The sequence below is a fragment of the Podarcis muralis genome, chromosome 6, assembly GCF_964188315.1.
Source record: "Podarcis muralis chromosome 6, rPodMur119.hap1.1, whole genome shotgun sequence".
Classification (NCBI taxonomy): Eukaryota; Metazoa; Chordata; class Lepidosauria; order Squamata; family Lacertidae; genus Podarcis; species Podarcis muralis.
This window is the reverse complement of record NC_135660.1, coordinates 53,161,080-53,182,521: the sequence shown is the minus strand read 5'-3', so window position 1 is coordinate 53,182,521 and position 21,442 is coordinate 53,161,080. Positions and strand designations below refer to the sequence as shown.

Here is a 21,442-nt window from a genome sequence, read left to right as displayed (position 1 = left end):
GCCAACGAAGAGAAGACAGCAATTCCAGCAAGAAGGAAACCTAAGCCTGGTGGAGTTGGGATGAGTAAAAGGTCATTGGCATGGATATACTGGAATATGAGCATGAAGACGTATGAGGTGCCAAAGACCTGGAACGAAATTGTGCAGAATATGAAAGCAGACAGGAAGCTGGCATGAGGATGTAAGGAACTATGTCATAGTATGAATGATGAAAGATGAATAGTGGGTGCAGAATTCTAGGCTAGAGGTAGAGAACCTGCAGTCTTCCAGATGTTGCTGGACTACAACACCCATCATCACTGAGCACTGGTCATGCTTCTGGGGATGCTGGGAGTTGGAGTCCAACAATATCTGGAAGGCTATGGGTTCCCCACTCCTGTTCTAGACAGAGGAGAAGACTGCAGCAGTGGAAGCTGGACACAAACAAAACATGGCCCAAAGTTTTGCTGATGGGGCCAAATGGAAGAGACATGTTTTTGCAATGCTGACAAATGTTTGCAATGCCATATGACTCGGTAAAGGACTGAATATGCTCAAACGAGAGAGAAATCATACATGTCCAAGGTTTTGTGCCCCATCAACAGATGGATGGTGAAGTTGTCAATTAAATAAGAACAATACAGGAGAAGAGAAAGGCTTTGGAAAAGAAAGGAAGAGGAGCAGAAGTGCACTGCACAAGTGGGATGCCATAACTGGATATCACCTGCAGGGTGAAATGCAAAACAGAGAGGCCAGGGATGCTTATTTAGAATGAGTAGCAGATTTGATTGGCAGGAAACCATAAAAAGCTACTTTGCGGAAAAAGTACAGAATACATACATACAAATACAAATAGTTTTTATAGCACTCTACAAGGAAAAAAACATTTTGAAAGCCCACAGAAATCCCTACCTTCTTTTTATTAGAAGCAGAAACATTTGATTTAATCTGAGTGAAGGTCTTGAGCAGAAATTTAGAGTCATCTGGAGACTGGGTAATCTTCTCTGGTTTGTTTATTCCAAAATGATGTTTTTTACAGAGCTGAAAAGAAAATATTAAGTTAACATAAAGCTTAAAGAAACAATATTCTATTACATATGTCCTATCAAATGAATGTTAAATAAATTATCTTTTATTTAAGCATGTGGTTTAGGTATGAATATGTGCATATTCTTATCTATCTATCTATCTATTTTCAGGACATTTATATGCAGATTTTCATGTATGCTTCAAAGCAGCTAATGAAGGTTATTAACAATAAAATAAAAAATACAAATTCAGCAAGGCGGCAGATAACAGAAGAAATCCCAAAGTACAAACTTTTAAAAACACCATCCAATTAAGAGCCTCAGATAACATTGAAGCCCTAGTTTTGCATATAAGCACTCATCTTATCAACTGCTAGATTTCAAAGTATTCCAAGTGTTAAAGTTACCTCCAGTTCCAGATCCTGAGGTTCTGCTTCAGAGAGTGGTACTGCTGCAATCTTTGTTACTTTGCATATTTCATGATCTCCTGGAAGCTTGCCAACCACTACTTTTTGGCGAATTAGAATCAACCACCAAGGCAAATCTGAAACAAATCCAAATCTATTAGTATGGCATTTTCCATTTTCCATTTCCACGCATCCATTTTCCACAGAGTTAGGCAGCAACCCTTCAAACTAACTTTCCTCACCACTGAGCCGTCTCAGTTAAAACACAATACAAACAGCCTGGTACTGGGGGTCTGAAAACAATGCTTGCAAACTTCAGAATGGCGTCAGAATATAGTATTCATCACTGTGGCTCTTCTCCAGGCAACAACAAATGGTAGAAGAGCTGGCACTTATCATGAAGTGCAGCGCCATCCAGTAGTCCCCTCTCCCTAACCCAGGAACAAAACCATTTCCATAACAAACAGTAGCAAGGTTTCACAACAAATTTGGTGGCTTTCTTCAGCCGCAAAACACTCATGCATATACTTCCTGTACTCAAAGCATTGTTCAGTTATGTGAAAAGGGAGAGAGGCACTACAATTCATGACTGTGTGCAGACCCTTATTTAAACAAGGGAATCTGCCACCACCATGTATGGTGGCTTCAAGAAACCAAAGGCTCTTGTAGAAGGCTATTGTTGAAAATGAATACTTATAAAAAATTTTCCCCATTTACAAACATTTGACTTCACAATTTCCCCTCCCCCCAAGGTTAGATATAGGAAAACAATCCATTTCAATGGAAAGATTTCTTGCTGACAAAACTATAGAATACTGTAATAAGATTGGTAACAAAATAGAAACTGCTTGTGCAATAATGTTTTTACTAACTAAAGAATAGTCATACAATTTTCTAGAATTGTGTGTCATGATGCAAAGGCTTCCTTTGCTAATAAAAAAATGCATTTTGTCTGCAAAAACAAATCTGAAACAGAAGGTTCCTTGGTTCCTTCTAAAGGGGGGGGGGGGATGTTGTAAGGTTACACATTCAGATTTTCAGCAGGGTGGAAAAGCTTCCATCGATTTGAAACAGAATTGCTTGAACACTAAAAAGGTGTCACAAAGAAAGTAATGCTTTAACAGCAAAATCTGTTGTGAAAACCTTCAGTGCAAGCTATTCTCTAGGGACATTATATAACCATAGCCTCCATAAGACACTTTACAGATAGCATAGAAACTTTGGTATGCTATTCTGCCCATCATGAACACCCTACCTGCCATTTCTACAAAACCAAGTTTAAAGAAGCAGCAGTACATTCTCAAGAGAATGGAAGCATAGAATTGGTTTTTAATTTTAAGAACCAAAGGGTCTCCAAATACTGACATTTTAAAAATATGCATACATAAATACATTATACCATAGGAAAGGGGGATCATATGGTATCATACAATACGTTGTGGGGGAACAGCCTCCCAAAACTATGATAGAAAACATTTGCAACTCGCTAACAAAATGAAACAAAGACTCCTCCTACCCACAAACCAGCAGCTAAAAATAAAAACTTAAAGACCGAAACCTCCATCACTAGCCCAGATAATACCCAGGTCATTGTTCACACTTTAGCCTGCTGTGGCTTTTGCTGACTATGCAGCACTCAACCACCACCTCCTGTGTGTGGTGTGTACGGGCCAGCACAGCAACAGACACCGCTGTCTCTAGTCCCTGGCAACAGTCATTTAAAATGTTCACAGCTGGTGCTCAAACCAATTTTTGCTGCTAGGCCTAGCATCCTCACAGCATGCTTTTAAGACACAGTTGGATGAGGGGAGAATCGTTTTTCAATAAATTAGAAGGATGGGAGATAACAGTTCTCTTGTTTTCTCTCTCTCATCACTAACAATACCCAGGAAGTAAACAAAACTAGCCTAGCAACTGTTTTCCTGGTCTGTTGGCAGCCCTCCTTTTAATACAATCAAATATACCGTATTTTTCGTTCTATAGGACGCACATTTTCCCCTCCAAAAATTAAGGGGAAATGTGTGTGCGTCCTATAGAGCGAATGCAGGGTGCGCCGCTAAGCCCAAAGGCAGAACAGGAAGACGGAGCACTGCGGAGTGCTCCGTCTCGCTGCTCTAGCTTGGGGACGGCTGCGCGCAAACCTCTCCAGGGCAGCGGGGTGCATTCACCCCGCTGTCCTGCAGAAGCTAGCAAGGCTGTTCCCAAGCCAGAAAAGCGAGACGGAGGGCTCCGTCTCGCTGCTCTAGCTTGGGGACGGCTGCGCGCAAACCTCTGCAGGGCAGCGGGGTGAAGGCACCCCGCTGTCCTGCAGAGGCTAGCAAGGCTGTTCCCAAGCCAGAACAGCGAGACGGAGGGCTCCGTCTCGCTGCTCTAGCTTGGGGACGGCTGCGCGCAAACCTCTCCAGGGCAGCGGGGTGCCTTCACCCCGCTGTCCTGCAGAGGCTAGCAAGGCTGTTCCCAAGCCAGAACAGCGAGACGGAGGGCTCCGTCTCGCTGCTCTAGCTTGGGGACGGCTGCGCGCAAACCTCTGCAGGGCAGCGGGGTGAAGGCACCCCGCTGTCCTGCAGAGGCTAGCAAGGCTGTTCCCAAGCCAGAACAGCGAGACGGAGGGCTCCGTCTCGCTGCTCTAGCTTGGGGACGGCTGCGCGCAAACCTCTCCAGGGCAGCGGGGTGCCTTCACCCCGCTGTCCTGCAGAGGCTAGCAAGGCTGTTCCCAAGCCAGAACAGCGAGACGGAGGGCTCCGTCTCGCTGCTCTAGCTTGGGGACGGCTGCGCGCAAATCTCTGCAGGGCAGCGGGGTGCCTTCCCCCCTCTGTCCTGCAGAAGCTAGCAAGGCTGTTCCCAAGCCAGAACAGCTAAACGGAGGACTCCGTCTCACTGCTCTAGCTTGGGGACGGCTGCGCGCAAACCTCTGCAGGGCAGCGGGGCGCTGCGCTCCAAAGGCTTCAGAGATCTTTGAGGCTGGCGGTGGGGGAAAGCAGCGCTTCCCCCCACCGCCAGCCCCACAAGCTCTGGTGAATGTACCTTGAACGCACCTTGTTTTAGAGGGGAAGAACAAGAAAAAAAAATTTTCCCCTGTTCTCCCCCTCCTATGGTCTGGTGCGTCCTATGGTCCGGTGCGTCCAATGGAGCGAAAAATACGGTATACAGATCACAGGCACAAGAAGCAAGTAGCATTGCCTTGGAAGCACCAAGGCAAACAGGAACTGAAGTTCAGTGGCATAAATGCATTCAGAACTCTGTCTTAACGACTGAACTCAATAATCTGTCAAAGTGGTCTAAAGACCACATACAAGTACTTCTAAGCCATCCTTCATTGTGATAGTAATCATGCAACACAGAATTGTAGAGTTGGAAGGGAACCTGAGAAACATCTTGCAATGCATGAATAGGCAGCCATGCCATACAGGGATTGAACCTGCAACCTTGATAGATTAAAATGAATATCTGGACAATAAGAGGAGAGTTCTCTTAAACAGGATTCCATGTAGGTTCAAGTGCTTCTGCTTGTCATAAATATTCCAGTGAAATATGGACTTGATGGCTAAGACAGGCAAGACTATTAAAATATCTGACATTACAGTCTTGATCACTTTTTAATTTTGAATTCCTACATCTATAACAGCTCAGTCAGTAGAGTATGAGACTCTTAATATCTGGGTCATTAGTTCAAGCTCCATATTAGGCAAAACATTCCCACACTGCACTGCCAGGGGGCTGGACTAGATGATCATCATGGTCACTTCCAACTCTACAATTCTATAAAATTTTCAGCCGTCCAGCAAATTCACTGATTTGCATTTTCAAGTGTAAATGACAAAGGAAGTATGCACAAAATGATCCTACTGAACTGAAATCCCCCACTTGTTAAGTTTTAAATATATTTATACGAGTTTTGTTTATTTGTTTAAAAGCAGTTCTAAACCACTTAAATATTTGAAAAATCTCTAAGCAGCATTCAAAAGGTTCATAAATAGCTTGGAAAGTGCAAGAAAACATTCCAGTGCACTCTTAACTTAGTATGAATGCTACACTAAGAATTTTCCTTATTTTATATTTAAGAAGAGTTGTATGTAAAGCCTGAACGATTTAATAATAGATGACCTCTGGCCTGATATAATAAAAAGCTGCTCCATAAATAAGAACTAGAATTGTATTCATTTGTGCTTGTTGCTCTCACCTTATATGGTAAAGCCAAAAGGGTGCACCTCAGCCTTTTCCTGCCTTGCCAGAAAGGAGGAAGTACATTATTTACTGATTTGTTTTTTTGAGAAAGAAAACAAACGTCCTTTTTAGGAGAATCTTCCCAAAGAATGACAAACATGAATCATGGTTGAATCCAACTAATTTATACACAGAGCAGACACTCTGGGCTGAGCAACTGAACTTCCCATTCCTCTCCTCTCCCCAGGTACCCCCTTAAAAGTGTTCCAGTGGTTTGAGAGAAACCCCCAACAGAGTTACAGAGCCCAAGAGAAATCATGCTTTCCTGTATGGTCCTAAAAATACACAGTTTGTCATCCCTGCAATCCTAGTATGCTCTCTTCCTCCCCTTTTCTCTAATTATACCCTTGGCATATACAAGAATAAGAGATAGCTCATATTTGCTTTGAAAAAGCAAAATGTCAGTATATCTGCAATAAAATTAATAGATTTTCCATTTTGTGATCATAGAATATAAAGATATTCTCTCTACGGAAAATGCTAAATGTATTCACTTGCTCCTTTGCCTCAAGGTGCACATTAGTATTTAATTGGGTCATGGTCAACTATTTTAAAAATTATATTCACAGCTATTTTTAGAAAGGACCAGCAATTGTTTTAAAAGAACATGCATACCTGCCTGCAGAACTATGGTCAACTATTAAAAAAAATAAATCACAGCTATTTTTAGAAAGGATCCGCAAGCGTTATAAAAGAACATGCAAACTTGCAGAACTAATGCAGTTACTAATAAGCTCCTATGAATATGAAAGCCATTAAAATGTATTCAGTGTTCTGGAAACAGAACACATTTCCAGGCTGCCAAGATGCCTTTTTATTTATTCAAGGCCTTTGCTCTTAATCAATGAATCAACCATGGTATCAAAGCTCTACAACTTGTCCATGACAACATTACCAGAGAGCTCCACAATGCAAGGAAATAAAGCAATGTTTCCAGCTCAGCTCCTCAAAGAATCAATAACTGCTAGTTGGCTTTCAAGGGAATGGTGATGCAGTGTTCTTGTTAACTTGGGACACATCACACAGAGCCTTCTTATAAAATTTTAATCAGATACTACATTTAACCCAGGGAAAGCTAGATATCTACCAATAGCTCTAGTTTCTTCAGTGCTAACAGCCTAATCCTCTAAATTCTGTGCTTAATAGATATGCTTAGCATTCACAGAAAACAGAGGCTTCATCCAAGATGCATTGCGAATAGCAGAAAATCACTTTATACAGTCTCTCTGTAGCTACACTGAAGAGATCAGAAATGAACATACTTACATACATCACAAACAAATTTAAACAACCAATGTCAGTTGTCATTACTAGTACCTAGACTCCTAGAGATCACTGCAATGGGAGCAAATGGCATTTCTCGAATTTTAAAAACCGAGAAATAACAAACACAAACTACAGGAATGAAAGCTCAAGACTAAATTTGTAATGTTTTTTTTAGCCACAAGGTTCCTCAATGTTAGCTCATCAGATGTTGTTCGGACTACAACTCCCATCATCCCCCAAAGGTTAGCCAATGGCCAGGGATTATGGGAGATGAAGTCCAACAACCTCTAGGTAGGGATCCAAAGTTGAAGGACAATAGCTAGTGCAGTGGCATCATGGAAAATTAGTGTCATTCTAGATACTGCACACAATTCTGGTCTTGTCTGCTTAAGACTGCTGACAGTCTTAAACAAATTTCCATCACAAAAGCACTCCTTGCATCAAGAACTCAACTACAGTAATCTCTCTTTTTATTAGTGGAAGTACTAAGAAATATGATTTCCCCAACCTCTAATAGTACAGGTCACATGAATTCTGTACAATGTGTAGAATGACTCCAACTCCACAAATAATCTGATCATTTCAGAAGAGAGATTCCTTCTAACCAGTTGTACTATTGTGTTACATAACTGTTCTCTTTTAATCTATAGAGCCTTAAAAGAACTTTGAGGGCATCACTGAAGAAAGAGTGAACCTTTTTCCCCCTCTGTGAAATCTCTTCTTTCTTGTGTGTAATAAATCACAGGCTGTCCACAGAATGTAATCTCTAGGGTCTTGTTGAGCCCATATTAAAGTCACATCTGAACAGTACACAGCAAGAGCATAGGGGTCACTCATAGCTATCTGTGTTCCATGTTGGTAAGACCACTGGTTCTATTTTAAAATAAAATCTAGTATTAAAGGAAGTTTTTTCAAGCATATATGAAAATCAGGTGTGTGGGTTTTTCTTGTTAACCACAAATTTAGTGTTTTGTGGCAACTATTGGTTTTTAATCCATTTCTAACAATTACAGAAGATCAATTCACAAATGCCGTCAATTCACAAATACCGCTTGTTAACAGTATTTATTATTTAAAGATCAGCTAAACAACTCTAGAGCAGACTCTGAAGCATGCTGACCTCACTTTTCAAATATTCAATGTGTGAAAGCTGTTTCTTTGGCAAGATTTCCAATACTATTCCATTAATAGAACCAAGCTTGTCTAGCTTTTCTTATATCAACATGAAACAGATGGTGTTTGAGGAAACTAGATGAGAAAGCCAGCCTAAAAAAATGTTAGTAATCAATGCTCCTGAAAACTGCATCTTCCGCTGAACATTTTTATATCCCTGTCATTTGTAGGAAACCATTAGTCACCTTTATTTACAATCCAAAATTAAACTGATATCTACAAGAACTTTGCATTTATATTTGCAAATAATGCTCAAGCTGAACTAAAGCATCACATTTTACTTACCTCTGTATCTTCATGAAATTCTATTTACAGGAAGATGCTGATTCTTCACCTCCCCCCTCTCCCAATTACCTTTTCCTCAGGTCAAGAAAACACAACAAAATATACATGAACCACTGTATATGTAAATAGAGCCAGTTATTTATGTGTTGCAATTCAGACACTGACATGAAACAAATGAAAGTGTCGGACAAATCTGTCTGAGAGGCGCTGACAAAGCCCACTTTAGTTTTATCAATTATAGGTAGCGAAGGCTTGTCAGGGGAGTTACAAGCACAAAAGGGCATAGCAATTTTAACATTAACCATCAATCTGGTAAGATAAAGAATGTTACTATTCATACCTGTGTGAAGCTGAACTTTTCCAATAAGTCCCTCAATCAAGCCCAGACAAATTGGATTCCAAGCTAAAAGCAGGTCAGTAGCTGTGGGAGAAATTTTAGACAAACAAAAATGCAAATCAGAATCTGTGGTAAGCAATTTAAAAGCAAGTCTGGTTATTTGTTTGTTTGTTTTGATCCTACCTCTCCAAGGGATGGATTTGGCAACAAGACCGCTAGTTGCTCATTCCTATAGTACGTTATCTTAACACATATTTTTCTAGCTAATAAGTTTGTAAATGGGTCACTCTCTACGGATTCAACAGGTTCCCACTGGAATATGTGAAGGCTCCATTATTCTGATACCATATTCATTTTTAAAGCTGTGCCCCCCCCCCCCCCGGACATAAAGAAAGAATTCATCTTTAAATGTCAGGTTTACTGTGCCAATTACAAGGCAACCCAAGCCAGTGGTTGTAGACAACATCTCAGTTTTCTGTTCTACTGCTCCCACTTCATACCCCAAGTGAGGACTAGGCAGATATACTAGAAAAGCCTCCTACCACCAGCTGCCCTATTTGCTGTAGTCAGCAAGAAATATCAGGGTGGGTGACCTTCCAAGACCTGAATTCCTACTTGTAGAGGCCCAAAAGCTTTCTTCAAGTGTTATTTTAAGCAAGGAGTTAAAAACAATTCTGCAAAGTTCATTCCAGTTTATATAACTGGAAAATAGCTCTCTGCAGTAACTTAATTGTACAAACATGACTCATTTAGAGTTCATAATCAGAGCATAGATGACACACCCTTAAAGTATGAATGCCACTCTATTCACATACTACTCATGGTTTCAACAAGTTGAAGAAAACTTGGCAAGAGCGCTCTCACTCTCCTGTAAGAAAGAAGTTTAAGGAATTTAGAAGTAGCCATTGAAAGGACCCACACTGCATTCCCCTATTGCTTCTATGCCTGAGACCAGAACAACCACACTCCAAAATAACCTATGGAATTTACAGTTCAATCTCTGGAGTGCTTAACGTTCTTACTCACCAGGAGCACTTGTACTGTTAGTGTCATTTTTTCCAAGACCACCTATTCAGGTGCTCAGCAGATATGTGTGAGGGCATAAACTATGTATGGAATATGAGGCCACATGCACTTTGCCCCATGCACACCAGAACTTCTTCCCCTCTCTCTCTCCATACGCCTTCCTCAAATCTCCTCCAGAGGGTTGTGAGGAACCCCCAGAACCAATTTAGGGGGTACACAGGGAGGGGAGAGGTAGGGGAAATTCTATTGTGCAGCCCAAAGCCCTTGTGCTGATGGAGTGCCATCCTTAGATGTATATATGATGTTTTTCCAAAAAGCATAGGATTGGGAATTATAATCCAATGTTCCAATGTAGTCATGGTGAAAATTGAAGCATTGTTCCATATTAATAAATCAAGAACACGTTTGTCTCTGCTCTGCCCACCGCTGGCTCTATCTCTGCCCACATCCTGTATGCAGCTCCCCCAACCAAAGAATGCTGCCCACCACCCATGCTACAGACAGTATACCCTTTGAACAGTAAGTTAACCAGCTAGGAAAAACAAATACTGCAGAGGCAGTGATGCCAGTTCTGAAGATTATATGATCTTGTTGCTGTACTTTCTTTTTTCTTTCTGCTCATATCTAGTTTGATGGATCAGAACAACGGATAAAACTTCTGCAACTCTCTGGTTGGAAATTAGTTATTCTGGCACAAATAATTCTGATTTCAAGGAAAGAAAAGAATGCAAAAATATCTATTACTCCATCAAGGTTTTAGGAACAACCAACAGTGCTGTTTAGGTTTAAAATGAAAGCACACAAACTAAAGTTGATGTTTGGACAAAGGTTTTTGTAAAACTGCTACTCAGAATAAATGTATTTTTAAACTTTATTTCAAAGAAATATTCTACAGGGAAATGTTCTATTCCAAGAAAAACAATTTCTCAATAAGATTAAAAGCTATTGTTTAAAGAGCAAAGGGTGCAGACCAAGCTGGTGCTCTTTTGTCTAGAGACACTGTCAGTTTAAGCACCTTTTGGGAAATGTTTCTGGTGCCAGCCACTTTGCTACCCTGAATTCCTATTGTATTTATAAACAATTTGAATAGATCTGTTGATATTGCTAGGTTTGCTCAGAAACAAAGAAATGGAACAAAGCAGGGCTTGGCACTCTGCCACCTATTAGAATTATCTGGACAACAAAGCTGCAAGTCACTTCAACGTGATAGTTGCACTCAGACTCAACACTGAGCCACAATTTAACTAGTCAGTACCAAGTTGGCATAAGAACAAAGATACTGTGGTTTGTTGGACCTAACATGCCTTTGCTTCCTCCTCCATCCCTTGACTCTCCTGTGAATGCCGAGGTGTTAACTTGAATGCCTTATCCGCTGCCAAGGACTGGAATAGGCCTCTTACCATTGGCCAGCTGCAGAAACAAGGCAGGAAACATGAATGATCTCCTCTTCTGAGATCTTTGGGCTACTCTCAGCACAGCCTCAACTAAACACAGTTCAAATGCCTTCCTTCCTTCCTTCCCTCATTCCTAGACATGCATCACGGAGGCCTGCAGCGTAATTTCAAGGCACAGATCATCATAAGAACTTTAGGCACCTATAGTGATGAGTGGGGAAGACCCTCCCCAGTCTAAGAAAGAACAACTTTTCCAGGAGAAGACAAGGGTGGTTCTGAGGAGGCCACTGGCCTAGCTTTCAGTACTGTCCTTAGGATCAGTGTGCATGTTAAGAGTGGTTTGACTAGCAAAACCTCTTGACAAGATGTCTCCGGAGCAGTTGATGAGGTATGCTCTGTCGCCAACTTGGCATGGTTATGACACATGTGTGGAACACCACAACATATCTGGAAGCAACATAACGTAACTCTTCTATCCTGGTAGATGGTGGCTACTTTATTGTAGTATGGCTTGGTCCTATCCTCCATGAATTTGTATAGTCATTTAATCCAGCTGCAAGTTCCTTATCTTGTGGCAGCAAGTTCCTAAGTTAATTATTCATTGTCTGAATAAGGTCCTGTTGCTTATCCTGAACAGATTATCAAATCATTTTGATGGCTGACCAAGTTATAATATTGTAGGGGGAGGGAATCTATCCATTCTCTACATTCCCTCCACAGGCTTTTTTGAAATCAGCCTTTCCCAAACTTGTGCTCCACATTTTAAGGCATTCCCATATTTGAATACACAGCAGTTAACTTTCTACTACAGTTTATCATCCTCTAAAAGTAAATCTCTGAAATAATTCAAGACACTGTACTTGGAAGTTAAAATATATAAATTAGAGCAACAAACATGTATTTGAAAACAATTATTTCAAGCTATTATTTTTTTGGGAAATACTGTGAACAGAAGATAGTTTGACAAAGTTTTAGGATATCATGCTATAAATTAATGTCATTCCTAGATGCATGTAAGCACGAAGTGAGGTTGCCTTCACTGTTAAGATTTAAGCATCTTCAATATTCTATCTTCAATATCCAAAGTGGGTGCAAGGTCATTTTCTCTTAAGAGGGCTATTGTGCAACTCCATGCCCCAGGAACTGTGAGACAATCATAGGCTACTTTCAGATGCCACAATATGCCAGATTCTCTGTCTGTGATGTGTACACTGCCAGATTTCTCACACTGCACTCCTCTACCTTGGCTCAAACATGAAAAATAAAAGGGCCATTGGTTTCCCACTATATGCAAACCAAGGATTGTGGCTTGTTCCTCCCTTGCGAGTCACAATCAGCAATCCAATAACAAAACCATGGCTTCAGGTTGGATAGCAATTCTGGCTTGTTAGGGAGCAACAAATCATAATCCCTGGTACAGACATAATGGGAAATCAATGCTTCCTGGTTTGTTTATCCTGCTTGTGCTGGAGAGGAGTGCAGTGGGAGTTATCACTTCTCATTCCCAATAAACCAGCAAGTCTAGATTATAATTATGTGCAAACAGTAATAATTTAAAGCTGAGAGGGAAAACTAGCCAGTCATATGTTCCAGTACATGATAATTTTTAGATCATAAAATGGGTTTGTCATCCTCAAATTCAGAATGTCTTTTCAGGATTCCTTCCTACCAACTTTTGCAAGTTGTTCTTTTGACATACAGCTTTGATGATGAGTAAGCATGACACAAATAGATTTGTACTTGCCTCAAAACAGATTCAGTCATCAAAGATGTAAGCTTCATAACAGCAAAAGCTGTACACCTGTCAGATTGCTAAAAAAAGAACCTCCCAATAAACAAAATAATATCAGGCACCTATATGCAATAAGCCATTTGGACTCTCACTTAAGCATAAGTAGGGTTTCTGACAATTATAACAGTAGCCTTGCATGTTACTAAGCACAGTCATCATATATTCTTTCCTTACAGTTTTGCCAAACACTGTATCATCATTTAACACAACACAAAAAGAGGGCTAGCAATACTTTTACAAATTCAGGCTTTTGGAGGCATGCAGAAGACAATACAATATTAGTCCATTGATAGATATCCCCATCTGAACAGGTATATTAAGTTAAATGAATCACCTTTGTAAAACAGAGCCTTATACAGCACTAACTATTGTCCTTCTCATCACATCCACTGAAAAGTCAGTCCACCAGGCATGCTGTTAGAGGGTCAAAGGATAATGACTGTGAATATAGTAAATCACAATCAACAAAATGAGGGGGGCGGGAATCCAATACTAGGCCTAAATGATGTCAGGGACACACACAAGAAGTCATGTGACTCAATGACACTGTGCCCAGCAATACCCTCAGGGAAATATATTAGTGGACAATTCTAGAAGAAGACATCACTTTGCACCCTATAGAAACTAAAGCTGCAATCCTATATGCTTCCCTGTGAGTAAGCCACAATGAATTTATTGGGGCCTACTTTGGAGTAAGCATACATGGGACTGCACAGTGAGATCCATTCTACAAAGTCAGCAATATCTTAACAAAGTACCATTTTAGACTACACACAAGGAGGGAAATTTTATCCTAATCCTATTCTCTCTCCAAAGTGCAGTTTTCAGCAAGGAAGGGAGGATTTTTACATGGCAGTGATTTAAGAATGTGATCACAGCCTGCAATATGAATTGGTACAGTTTTGGAGGAATTCTGCCACATGATCTGCTATTTATTACATTTGTATACCTCCTCTAACCAAGATCTTGAGGTTGTGAGTGGTGTACACATTTAAAAACACAATAAACAGTATGATAACCAAATCCAGCTGCAAGTCAGGCAGAATGAAAAGAACCACATGAGAATTAAACAGAAGCAAAAGCCTGGTTAAATAAATATGTTTTTAAGAAGGCACTGAAATAACATTAAAAATAGCTCCTGCCTAAGGTCAAAAGGCAGGCTATTCCATGAAAGGCTGCTGTTACAGAAAATGCTTCCCCATCAGTTGAACCTCTACCAGTTGTGGCACCAGAAAGCTGATTATACTGCCCGAGATTCGTTGGTCCATCTAGCTCAGTACTGTCTACACTGACTGGCAGTGGCTTTTCAGGGTTTCAGATGGGAATCATTCCTGGCCTTGCCAGAAGATACCAGGGACTTCTGCATGTAAAGCAGATGCTCTAACACTGAGCTAAAGCTCCATGAACCTTGCTCAGTAGCTTATTGGCTTATTGGTGCAATTATTTAAGAACTAGTATAATGTGTGCACAGTTGGTACCCTAGCCAGTGCATGTTGCACCAGCCACAGCCTCCAAACCAGCCTCAAGGGCCACCCCACATAGAAGGCATTACACTAAAAAGGTAAAAGGACCCCTGACTGTTAGGTCCAGTCACAAACAACTCTGGGGTTGTGGCGCTCATCTCACTTTACTGGCCGAGGAAGCCGGCATACAGTTTCCGGGTCATGTGGCCAGCATGACTAAGCTGCTTCTGGCAAACCAGAGCCGCGCATGGAAACGCCGTTTACCTTCCCGCCGGAGCAGTACCTATTTATCTGCTTGCACTATGACGTGCTTTCGAACTGCTAGGTTGGCAGGAGCAGGGACCGAGCAACGGGAGCTCACCCCGTCACAGGGATTCGAACCACCGACCTTCTGATTGGCAAGCCCTAGGCTCTGTGGTTTAGACCACAGCGCCACCAGCATCCCTAGGCATTACAGTAGTTAGATCAAAAAGTTACCACGCACGAGTCACTGTGGAAAGGCTATGCCTGTGCAGGAACAGTCGCAGCCAGCATACCAGCCAAAGCTGACAAAAGGAATTCCAGTCACTGTTGCCACTTGGGCTTCCAGAAACAAAGATGACCCAGGAATACCCCCAAACTGGACACTGGCTCCTACAGAGTGCCTCTCACTCACATCCCACATACTTAGACCAAAAGGATGCTATGGTCAATGGTATCAGAATCTGCTGAGAGATCCAATAAAAGTAGCAGAACTGCACTCCCTCAAGGTCATCCATAAAAGTGGCCAAGACAGATTCTGTCCCAAAACAAAACCTGAACACAGACTGAAACAGGTGCAGACAATATTTTTCTTTCAAATTATGGCAGAGCAACTTAGTCATTGACAATATGCTTAGAGCACCTCAACTTAGAAATGCTACGGGTAACAATGACAGTGAAAACAATGTAAAAGTGGTGGAACTCACAGGAACATAAAAGCCTATATCATACATGCATTATTATACGTCTATACTTGCACATGCATCATCTTGTAGATTATGTAAGAAAAAAAGACTGCATTTATTATTATAAGATTCACACAAACTCTTACAGCTGCCATTTTGTTTATGGATGGATGCAGCACACACATCTGGCATCAAAGATACAGCAAACAACTGAGACACTAACATATCCATTACCTTAATAGTCTAACTGTATTCTTCATACTAGGTATAGTATTCTCCTTGCATTATGTGATAAGTACAGAATACTTGGTGGTTTAGTTTTCATTCCAGGGTCAATCTCAGTGTGATCAATGCTAAGTTGTAATCAAATGCTGACTATATATATAGCTTAATACTCAATAAGTACATGATTGTATGGGAGTAGCTCATATAGGACTATGTAATTTTGCCTGTATTTGATTAGTAGTCTTTGTGATACCAGGATACATAACTTCATGAAACTGCAAATCAATGAGAACTGTTGGTTGCTAATTTCCCATGGCCAGCATGTTACTTTCTATATAATAAATGGGAAAAGATACAGTACTCCAATTGCCATCTCACAAGACTAGTTCTTTGCAAAAGGGAGACAAAGAAAGATAATGAATGTATCCTTCAGCAGCTCTGCTATTCCTTTTTCAAAACATCATGTACTTTGATAAGCAACATAAAAGCATACAGGAAAAATTATTCCTTTGTTCTCATTCAAGAGTTCCACAAATCTTCCACAAATCTGCCTAGCCAGCAAATATTGCTTCTGAAAAGAACCCTTCCAGGTACCATCCCAATGGTGAGGACAAGGTCTTATCTGACGCTATGCAGAGCTCAAGTAAGTCTCAAGGTGACTGCAGTAGGTGGGCCATCGCTCTCTTTCCCAGATTTCAGTTGCAGAATGGAATGGTGACTTAACATTTGTGTTGCGCTTCAGAAAACTGTTAAGTAGAACAGGGTTCTACATGTTTGCCCATCATGGCAAGTGTGAGGCTATCCTCTTTTGAGCATGAAAAGCCCCATACTTCCTCTCAATCTTGGAGCTGCAGGAGGGATGTGTAGGCAGGGATCATCCCCAAGCACACCCATGGCCTCAAAAACATAAACTAAAAGGCTTTATCTCCCCAACTTTTACAGTACAAAGTCAGGAACAAGTGGAGGGGGTATCCTGGTGACAGCAAATTCTAGCTTACCCAAAAAGTGTGGTACCTGAAAAAGTATTGCTACTCTAGAGGTTCCCATAAAGGTCAGTGCAATGTCAGGAAAAGCCCCTTAGGCATGTACCGTAAGTGAAAAGATAATAGCTCAGTAGTGGAGCAAAGGTTTGTGTGAAGGTCCCAGGTTCAATCCCTAGTGTCTCCAGATAGGTCCTGAAAAGATGTATCTGAAACTCTGGACAGACATTGCCAGTCAGTGTAGCAATATCTGGAGGAATCTTGACAAGCACTCACCCTGATCATTCCACATCTTTTGGGAAAAAGAAGGACATTAGTAAGAACTTTGTAGGGGGAGGGGTCAAGGAGAGGGGGGAAATAAATTAACATGTTTTTTGTCTGGTTGGATTTAAGATGGTGTGTGTGTGTGTGTGTGTGTGTGTGTGTGTGTGTGTTTTATAACAAAGATAGAACCCAATTTTGATTTTTGTCTCACTCACTTTTGATTTTTGCCTCAACCACCAATGGAATGCAGCCCCCCACCCCACCCCATCCCACCCCAGTTTCCACAAATGTATGCTGCTCTTGGGCTAAAAAAGGTTCTGTCACCCTTGCTCTAAAAAATGCACCGAGCAAACAAAACGCTATGACAATACTTTGGTATCATTCAATAGATTCATTAGGGCACAAACTGAGCAAATCAAATGAGCGTTAACAAAACATGTGAAAAGACTGCAAGTGAAGCAAGAAATCTCTTTACACATGAGCAATACAAAAACAAGTGCATAGTCATTTCCATATAAGCTATAGTTACACCCTCTAATGTCAAAAATTCCCGGCAAATCAGCAGTAAAGTCTCCCTATAGCAGCCTTACCCAAAGTTGTGCCACCACGATACTTTGGCTTACAACTTCCATTAGCCCCAGGTAACACAGACATATTGTGGAGTTTTAGCCCAAAACTTCTGGTGGGCACCAGGTTGGGGAAGGTTGTATTACAATCACACACAACACAGCTACACAGAATCTTCCTAAAGCATTCAAAAGCAAATGTTAATTTCCTACAATGTGCTAAACAAAGGAGAAGTTACAACGTACCAAGCACCATATTGCATTTGGAAGGTGGTGTCAGTGAACTGTAATTGATTCCACTTTAAAACATGAGACAACTTGAGTTACAATTATCTGAAGTACAGTGGTACCTCGGGTTAAGTATTTAATTCGTTCTGGAGGTCCGTTCTTAACCTGAAACTGTTCTTAACCTGAAGCACCACTTTAGCTAATGGGGCCTCCTGCTGCTGCCGCGCCACCGGAGCCCAATTTCTGTTCTTATCCTGAAGCAAAGTTCTTAATCTGAAGCACTATTTCTGGGTTAGTGGAGTGTGTAACCTGAAGTGTATGTAACCTGAAGCGTATGTAACCCAAGGTACCACTGTATAGCACAGAGGGAGCAAAAAAAAATATCCATTACCAGACATCTAACCCTTTAAGGCTTGCACATTCCAGGAGCTCTAAATAAGAGGGGAGGGGCACTTTCATTCTAAATCTGACATGCTCCTGCTTACTCTTGACAGGGTGAATTGCAGTGGGTTGGACTAGATGACCCTCACAGTCCCTTCCAACTCTATAATTCTATAATTCATTTGTTCTGCTTCCCCAGCCATCCTTCACCTTGTGTGCATCACCAGATGAGATCACCACCTTCCTACACACTTCCTTCTTCAGCAAGCTTATCCACCACCAACTGTCAAAAATTGGACCAATATACAGTACTTTCATAAATCCCAGGTATATTATCCACTCCACAAGGTGCTGCACTCCCATCAACTTGCTTTTAAAAAATCTCTATCCTAGCTAACTCCAGCAAAACCTCAGCCCACACACTCCTTTCTCAATTTGGTTAAGCAAAATTTTAGCTCAGTCAGTGTGGCTCTTCACTGAACCATCTAAACAGCCTGCCCTTTCAAAAGTTTACAATGTGCCTCTTGTTTATTTATCTCTAAGTTTTCATACTCCACCCTTCCTCCAGACTGGAGCTAAATAAAACAAAATATAAAATACAGAACCAAACAGAAAGGTTCCAAAGGCCTTCACAAACAAATGCATTTTTGCCTTTCATCTATATGTGTGTGCCTGTTGTATCTTAATTTGGGGAGAGTTCCATAAATGGAGTGATGCCACTGAGAATTCCCTGTCTCATGTCACTGTCTTGCTTGGCCCACTGGCTGGCAGGACTATAAGCCGGGACTCTTCAGCAGATCTTAAAGCTCAGGGTGGCAGGCATCAGGAAACATTCTGACAAGAATGTAGGCCCCAGGTTGTTTAGACCTTGAACTGGGCTTGGTAACATACTGGCAGCCAGCACAATGCCTTCAGGATTGGAGCCATATGATCCCGTCTGGCCGCACCCAACAACAACTGAGCTGCAACATTTTCAAGGGAAGTCTCACATAAAGGGCGTTGCAGTAGTCTATACAGGAGGTTATTAGAGTGATGAAAATGAAGGACAAGCCTTCCTGGTTCAGGAACATCCACAGCTGGCCAGAAGTGGGAATAGGCACCATCAAGGCTACTTTCACATCCAGTGATAGCTTGGAATCCAGAAGCACGCCCAGACTATAAACCTGCGCTTTCAAGGGGAGTGCTGCCCTATCCAAAACAGACCATATTCTTGAGCCTAAGAACCATGAACCCACAGCACCTTCATTTTGCTCAGATTCAGCTTCAGTTTACTGGATCTCATCCTGCCCAAAATAGCCTTGAGACATTGGTTGAGCACATGCACAGCCCCTGTCATTTAAGAGGAATAGAGACAACACTGGGTATCAGTATACTGAAGTCCCTGCACTCCCAATATTCAGATGACACCTCCCAGTAGTTAAACAGCACCAGGGACAAAACAAAAACATGTGGCACCCCACAGCAAAAATACCATGGGGACAAGCAAAAGTTTCCCAATGCTGTTTTCTTTGACAGAGTAAGAATGGAACCACTGTAGTATAGTGCCCAAAACACCCAATTCATGGTCAATATCATGGTCTGTGATATCAAAATCTATGGAGGGTTTGGTGAGAATAAACAGCGTAGAATACCCCCCATCTTCTCTCTTCCAATAATGCATACTCTGCAAGACAAAGTTAATGTCATACTCAGGTCAGAAGCCAGATTGGACTGGGTCTAGAAAATCGGTTTCATCCAAGAACACGTGCAATTGAACACCACCCACCTTGATCACCTTGCCTAAAAAAATAAAATATTTGCATCAGTTGTCCAGTACCTCTGGATCCAGAGAGGGCCTTAAGGAGCATTTGCACCACCACCACTTTTAATGTGGTGGGGCATCAACCCCTCTTACAATGTGGCATCAGTCACTGTCTGACCCAGCCAGACATTTAAAAAGGCAGGTAATACACTGGCCTGGGATACACAAGCCACAGAGAAATCTCCATATGGCTTTAATCCACAAACAGCCAGGCACAGCAAGCCACAGGATACATCCTGAGGGCGACAGAATAACTCCATGCAGTGCAAGGGCATGCAAAACTGGTGAAACTCTACCATCTTGGGAGGGCTGGGCACAGATTCCCTACTAACTTACATTGTAAAACACTCTGTGTACTTAAGAGTGCTTTGGGGCTTCCAGGAAAAGAAATTCAAACCTACACAAATCAGGCCACGAAGAGTTCACTGTTTGCTCTGAGTCACCGACTTTACAGGTGAGGAAAGGAAGAGCTATTATGGATATCGTTCGTTCGAGAGCATATTGTGGGGGGGGGGGAGGGGAGGGATTGTGCGTGTTATTATTTGCAAGCCGCTTCGAGTCAGGCAGGAGGTGGTGCAAATAATGAAAGCCACAACCTCCCAAAGGTAAAAGTGGTCACCAAGCGGGTGGATCCGATGTCAAGAGTCGCCTCTTTCCCCTGCCCCGCTGTCCACAATTCCCTCTTTCCTCCCGGCCTGTCACACACACACACACACCCGCCTCCGGCAGGAGGACCCCTCACCTTCGGCCGCCTGCCTCCCTCTGTCCCTCCACCTGGCGCCTCCCGCTCACCTGAGCGCGCGCCCAGCATCTCCCCCCGCCCGCCTCGCAGCAGGTGCGCCGCCCTCCCGCCGCCCTTGGGCGACCCGGACTCAAAGCTCCCTCCGCCCGGCCGACCTAAAGTCTTCTCCTCCCCTGAGGTGAATTGCTACTCCGGAGACTGAAGCCCCTCGGGCGGCGGCGGCGCGCCCCTTTCCTTGCCCAGCCTGCCCGTCCCCGCGACTCACCGGGACGCAGCTGGAGGCTGCCGTCGGCGCGGCTGCACCACAGCGCCCGCTCCCCTTGCTGCAGGATGTAGTGGTCCTTGGCTTGGAAGAGCTCCATGCTGGGGGCGAGAAGAGCGCCGAGAGGGGAGGGAGGGAGGCCTCGCCTCCCCTCAGCCCGCCGCCGGGTTTCCGAGGCGCGGCGAAGGGACCTGCCCCGCTTGGCGCGCCGCGGCCACAGAAGCCGAGCGAGCCCTCCAAATTCCAAGAAGAGTGACGGGAGCGCGCTCACGCCCGGCGCACCACATCCGCCGCCTGGAGGCTGGGCCCGCCTCCTTCGGCTGTTGCCGCCCCTGTCGGCGCTCGGCGCTCAGGCCGGGAGGGTTCCTGCGCGCGAGGGGGAGAGAGAGCCCCGCTGGACACGTGACTCCCGCCGCCAGGCCCTTCTTTGTGGTTGTTTTTATCCTGGAGATAAGCGGCGAGGCTGCTTCGGCAGAGACAGGCGCCCGCGCTGGCCTAGGAAAAGCCACAGATCTGTGCAGAGAGAGAGAGGAGTGGACGGGCGAGGAGGCTGTGCTGCTGACACTCCTGTTCGCCAGGCGTGTATACATAGTATATGAAAGGCCGGTGCTGCACTCATCCAGAAAGAAAGCATCGTTTTTTGCTTGCTTCTCTTCTTTCACTAGCTCTTTTAGGACGTGGAGTCAACGGGGG

The 21,442-nt window shown here is 42.9% G+C and overlaps 1 protein-coding gene across 2 annotated transcripts in view; it reads right to left on the bottom strand.

Annotated features, from left to right (window-relative positions):
• Window positions 1–21,053, bottom strand: part of INPP5F (inositol polyphosphate-5-phosphatase F) — a 38,168-nt gene extending 17,115 nt beyond the window's left edge. Inside the window, exons 1-4 of one of the 2 annotated variants that reach the window (XM_028730077.2) lie at window positions 20,753–21,053; window positions 8,703–8,783; window positions 1,415–1,551; window positions 892–1,020 (exon numbers count right to left, since the gene is read on the bottom strand). In XM_028730077.2, the coding sequence (XP_028585910.2) occupies window positions 892–1,020; window positions 1,415–1,551; window positions 8,703–8,783; window positions 20,753–20,849 (444 nt within the window). In that variant the 5' untranslated portion in view covers window positions 20,850–21,053. The remainder of the gene's footprint in view (window positions 1–891; window positions 1,021–1,414; window positions 1,552–8,702; window positions 8,784–20,752) is intronic. The other variant, XM_077930287.1, reaches the window with a different exon arrangement.
• Window positions 21,054–21,442: the final 389 nt, after the last annotated feature.